Here is a 5757-nt window from a genome sequence, read left to right as displayed (position 1 = left end):
CTTCTTGGTGGTTGGGGGGGGTCCCACAGTGGGAAAACTTCTGGAGTCCTGGCCCAGCTGGTGGACCTCCTGATGGCCCCTGGTGTTTCTGGCCATCGTGTGACCCAGAGTGTTGGACTGGGTGGGCCGTCGGCCTGATCCAACATTGGCTTCTCTTGTGTTCCGTCGATCAGGGAAAAGGGCCTGGGTGGAAATGGGATCGCAGGCCTCTATCCTACCCTTTGTCTCCTTATGCCGTTCTCTCCTCTTCCTCCTCCATTGCAGGCTCTGCTCCTCCAGGCCCACGAAGTCGAGCTGAAGAGGAAAGACCTCCGCCTGAGACCCCGGAGAGCCATGAAGTGGGGCTGTGGCTCAGTGGCAGAGCGTCTGCTTGGCATGCAGGAGGTCCCAGGTTCAATCCCCAGCATCTCCTGTTAAAAGGATCGTGTAAGAAGTGATGGGAAAGACCTCCGCCTGAGACCCCGGAGAGCCATGAAGTGGGGCTGTGGCTCAGTGGCAGAGCGTCTGCTTGGCATGCAGGAGGTCCCAGGTTCAATCCCCAGCATCTCCTGTTAAAAGGATCGTGTAAGAAGTGATGGGAAAGACCTCCGCCTGAGACCCCGGAGAGCCATGAAGTGGGGCTGTGGCTCAGTGGCAGAGCGTCTGCTTGGCATGCAGGAGGTCCCAGGTTCAATCCCCAGCATCTCCTGTTAAAAGGATCGTGTAAGAAGTGATGGGAAAGACCTCCGCCTGAGACCCTGGAGAGCCACTGCCAGTCTGAGCAGACAAGACTGACCTCAGCGGACCCAGTGGTCTGATTCTTAATAGGGCAGCTTCATATCTACATATGTGAAAGCAATTCGGTTTAGCTGCTCCCGTCAACACCCCTCTTTCTCAGCGCTTGGCTTGGAGAGATGGTATATTTAGCCTCCTAATAGGCCTGAGCGGTTGAGCGCTGTATCAATTTAAAGGGATGTGCCGGCCCACGGGAAGCTGTAAGTAATCCTGCCTGGAGGTGCCGGGGGGGGGGGGGGTCTTGCAGCCATGTCCCGCGCACACAAGGGGGAACCCCCAGGGAAGGAGTTGGCAACCACCCCGGGTCTCACGATGGCTGCCGTGTTAGACCTGGGACACAGATGCAGTCCCCCGTGCCCTTGACAGCGATCGGTGGTCAGTGCGGTGCCGCCACTGGGGTGTGGAGCAGTGCTGGTTGGCCGAAGCCGGCCGGTTGCCAGAAGCCCCGCCTGGTCTGTACGCAGATTTGGGGAATTTCCATCCGGCTGTGGACTTGGGGACATTCATGTTGGCTCAGAGATGGCATTCAAAACGTCCCAGGTTGAGTAGCGTCAGGAAACAGCCTTCCGTGCCTGCTGTGGGCACTGAGGAAGAGGAGAAGACCCTCAGGGAGCCGTGGATTGAAATAAGGGGCCGTCTGACAAGTGCCAACCTGCCAAGTGGCAGGATCAGCAACCCCACACACGCGGGCTTTCTCCTTTGTGGTCTCTCAGCTTGGTGCAGTGGCTCAGAGCACCAGGACTCTAATCTGGAGAATTGGGGTTGATTCCCCACTCCTCCTCCACATGCAGCCGGCTGGGTGACCTTGGGTCAGTCACAGTTCTTTCAGAGCTCTCTCAGCCCCACCTGCCTCACAGGGTGTCTGTTGTGGGGAGAGGAAGGGAGAGGAGATTATAAACCACTCCGAGACCAACGCACCCTCTAAGCCGTGGAGTCTTGTGAGCACAACTTCTACTTTGTGAGCGATGGGCATTAAAGTTGTGAGCGAGCGATTTGGCGCCGGCGTAAAGTAGTTGGCTCCGTGGCCATCCCTGCCTGAGCAAAGACAAAAATGTGTGAGCTGGAGGCTAAAAAAGCCGTGAGCTAGCTCACACTAACTCAGCTTAGAGGGTCAGGAAAGCTCCCTGTCTCCTGGCTTTCCACATATGATGCAAAACTGAATTATCCACGAGGGCTTTTCTGCACAGGGCCATAGAGTTGGCCTGGACTATACGATTCGCAAAGTTGCTTGGACAGACGATCAGGGACGGTGGTCTGTACTGCTGCGTTTAGCTTGCCGGAACTAGGATCCTACTGTGTAAACGTTTGCAGTTTGCATCATTTAATGGGTCGTCTCAGCAGGCCCGCCCACGAGCCCCGCCCCACCCACCTGATGGCAGACAGCCCCACCACCAGTGTATGTAGGCCCGCAGCCGCCAGGCTGAAGAAAGAAAGGGAAGCCTTCCTGCAGCTTCTGGTCGGTTTCACTCCCCACCCCCCTCCTACCCACCCATCAGCTGTTAGGTTTAATAGCTGAAAGGAGGGGAGTGAAACTGACCAGAAGAGGCAGGGCAGTTTTCCTTTCCTTCTGCCCGGAGGGGGGGACTGGGGGAGCGAAAGGCAAAGAGAGAAGGCCTGGCGATGGTTGTGGGGAAAGCCCCCCCCCTCTGTCTCTCTCTGTCTCTCTCGTCTCTGTCTCTCTCGTCTCTGTCTCTGTCTCTCTCGTCTCTGTCTCTCTCGTCTCTGTCTCTCTCGTCTGTCTCTGTCTCTCGGGGTTGCCAGTCTCCAGGTGGTGCAACAAACAAACAGACGCTGTGATATAGATGACAACACGTGTTAAGTGAGAATCACATTATATTGTAAAACTTGGCAATGTTACAGGTCCGTCATTCTCTCAACGAGCATCCAGACATAGACTCGTCTCGTCCCAATCTTCCTCAGGAGTCCTCCTGTAGTAACGAAGGTGTCAGCCTCTGGCTCCAGCTCAGTGTTCTGTTTAAGAGCAACCCAGTCTTTAAATTTCTTCTTCATATTTTTCAAAGAATCCTGAAAAACAACCCATGGCGTTTTAAACGAATAAGCAGCATGGAGCTGAGTGGAATATTACACAAACTTTTCATATTAATTTGTAATGTGAATTATTTAGTTCTTAATTTTATTTATTTATTAAACTCACTTCTGGTTCCATGTTCAAGTGTTTATAAAGGAGCCAGCCAGTCTTGTCTTCTTTTATATAGGTGCAAAAGCCCTCCTGTATTCTGCTGGCTTAAGAGCTCTCCACGAACACTGTATATATTTATGGTAGTAGCAACCAGTCCTCCTCTCCCCGGCTAGAAGCCTTCAATTTTGAATTGGCTGGCGAAATGCTCTCTACAACAAACTAGGACCCATAATGTGGAATGACCCCCCAAAAACACACACACCGTGCAGGCTGGGCTTCATGGAGTACGCGTGCATGTGTACACGAGTGCCTATGTCTTTCGCTGCTCCCCTTGTTCACGCCTTTGCACATTTACAGGAGACAGTCTTCCGGGAACAGTGTGAGGGGCTTCTGGAGGAGGACAACTCTGGCGACGAGGAGGAGCACGGGGAGCCCTCGAAGCCGGAGAAGGAGGCGCTTCAGGCGGGCTCAGGTCCGGCTCCCCCCTTGACCCCGGCGGCCGTGGTAGAGAAGAAGACAGAGAGGCAGCGGAAGAAGGAGAAGGAGGCCAAGCGGCTGGTGAGTTGGCCCCGCTCTCTCGAAGGCAGGATTCGTCGGCGGGCTCCACCCCTCCTTGCCCAGTCTGCTGATGGGGAGTGTTTGTGTTCAGATCACTGGAGAAGTGTCTGTGAAAGAAAACTCCCTAAATCAGTCTTGGGAGCATTTCCTTTCATATGGGGGTCTGTCCCGAAATGGGCGGCTTACGGGACATTGCATTCCCTCGTTCGTCCCCGGCTGCTCTTTCCGGGGTTCTAGGCTTGATGCAAGCATGCTACAAATGAGGTGTCAGAGGACGATGTCAGAGAGAGACCACCGAAAAGACAAAATCAGTGGGTTCCAGACCAGATCAAGCCTGACCTCTCCCTAGAAGTTAAAAATGACTCAACCGGGGGTGGTGGTGATGGTATTGTACTTCGGTCGCATTACGAGAAGACCAGAAGTCACCAGAAAATACAGAACAACGTTTTCAGTCCAGTGGAATCTCTGAGACCGACAACGTTTTGTTCTGGGTGTCAGCTTTCGTGTCGCATGCACATGTCTTCAGGTCAATGTGCGCATGCACGCAAAAGCCTACACCCAGAACTGAACGTTGTTGGTCTTAAAGGACTCGAGCTTTGTTCTGTTGCTTTGGGCCAATGCTCCCTCTAAGCAGTGGAGTCTTGTGAGCAAAACTTCTACTTTGTGAGCCGCTGGCATTACAGTTGTGAGCAGGCAATTTGGCCACTGCATAAATCAGTTTGCTCCGGAGCCCTCCTTCCTAAGCGACGACAAAAATGTGTGAGCCGGAGGCTAAGAAACTGTGAGCCGGCTCACACGGACTCAGAGGGAACACTGCTACCCACCTGTGTCTAAGCTCATTGGAACATACAGTCATGCTAGGAAAAGCGGAAGACAGCAGGGAAAGCGGAAGACCCAACATGAGAGGGATGGATTCCATCAAGGAAGCCCCGCCCTGCCCCCTCAGTCTGCAAGACCTGAGCAAGGCCGTTCACGATAGGCCGTTTGGGAGGTCATTCAATCGTAGGGCCTGGAGTGCAGACCAATGAACACTGAATTTCGCTTCTCGGGTTTCTCCGCTTCCGTTGTTTTTAAAGTACAGCAGGTTTCTAGGTCTCACGCAAGTCTGCTGTGTGGCTCAGTGGTAGAGACTGCTTGACAGGCAGAAGGTCCCAGGTTCAATCCCCGGCATCAGCCTCCAAAGGAAGTCTAGAAAACTTACTGAGGGCCAAAAGTTAAAAACGTAAATACAGACAAAAGAGTGTTCATTTCAGAGACATATAAAAACCTTGTAGGGGCCCCAATAACGCCTCATAAAATGCGTTATTTTTGTGCACAATGCACACAAAAAAAGAACAGTGTGTGACCTGACACGTTTCAGCTCACAACAGCCTTCTTCAGAGGCCCAAGAGTACAGAGTACAAAATACAACAAGCAACAACGTCCCTGTAAGAGATGTAAGAGCAATAAACAATTAATAATATAGGACCCAAAATTGAATGTTCCAATCTGGAATTGAATGACACACCTAAAGATTTCTATTTGGGGACACAAATCTATCTGGCCTGGTGTCAGAAGTAGTTGTATATACTGGAAATAATACAGAATCATAGAGTTGGAAAGGGCCATACAGGCACGGGTCATTTCATAGAAAAGGGGGTGCATGAGCTCATTTGCATAGCTCATTTGCATATGCCACACACCCTGACATCACCGGACGTGTGTCAGAAGGCAACACCCACCACTCAGACGCCACTGAACTGTTTTGGATTGCTAGCTTATTGGGGGGGGGGACATGCAGATCTGCCCTCACAGAGGAGGGAGAGCTTGTACCTGAATAAAACGTGGCCTTAAAGGTGCCACTGGACTGTTTTGGACCAGGGGGGCAGCGGGGGGCTCTGCAACTTACCTGGCTGCTTCTTGCTCTGACTGAGGGCTGCTGGGAGCAGGGGGTGGGGCTTGTTGCATGTGCCCGCCCCCTGGACTCTTTACTGCCGGAGCTCCGCTCCTGTGCGCTCCTGCAGGAAATGACCCCTGCATACAGGCCATCTAGTCCAACCCCCTGCCCAGTGCAGGACCAGCCTAAAGCATCTCTGACAAATATCCGTCCAGCCTCTTCTTGAAAGCTGCCAGTGAAGGGGAGCTCACCACCTCCTTAGGCAGCTGATTCCGCCTTTGAACCACTCTGACGGTGAAGAAGTACATCCCCGGCCTCTCCAGACCGGGCACGAGGTGACGTGAAAGGCCTCAGCCTGTCTGAGTGGGCGATGCTGACCTTGATGGGCCCAAGGGTCTGATTCGTTATA

At 53.0% G+C, this 5757-nt stretch overlaps 1 protein-coding gene across 1 annotated transcript in view; it reads left to right on the top strand.

The window, feature by feature from the left end:
- Positions 1–5757, top strand: part of GLTSCR2 (glioma tumor suppressor candidate region gene 2) — a gene marked incomplete at both ends in the record, with an annotated part of 19202 nt that overhangs the window by 9878 nt on the left and 3567 nt on the right. The window contains 3 exons of the mRNA XM_015418324.1: positions 265–313; positions 1141–1226; positions 3272–3472. Of these exons, the coding sequence (XP_015273810.1) occupies positions 265–313; positions 1141–1226; positions 3272–3472 (336 nt within the window). The remainder of the gene's footprint in view (positions 1–264; positions 314–1140; positions 1227–3271; positions 3473–5757) is intronic.

This window comes from Gekko japonicus, unplaced genomic scaffold (genome assembly GCF_001447785.1).
Source record: "Gekko japonicus isolate JY-2015 unplaced genomic scaffold, Gekko_japonicus_V1.1 scaffold7115, whole genome shotgun sequence".
Lineage (NCBI taxonomy): Eukaryota > Metazoa > Chordata > Lepidosauria > Squamata > Gekkonidae > Gekko > Gekko japonicus.
Note: the sequence above shows the minus strand (reverse complement) of the source record. Positions and strands in the feature narration are given on the sequence as shown.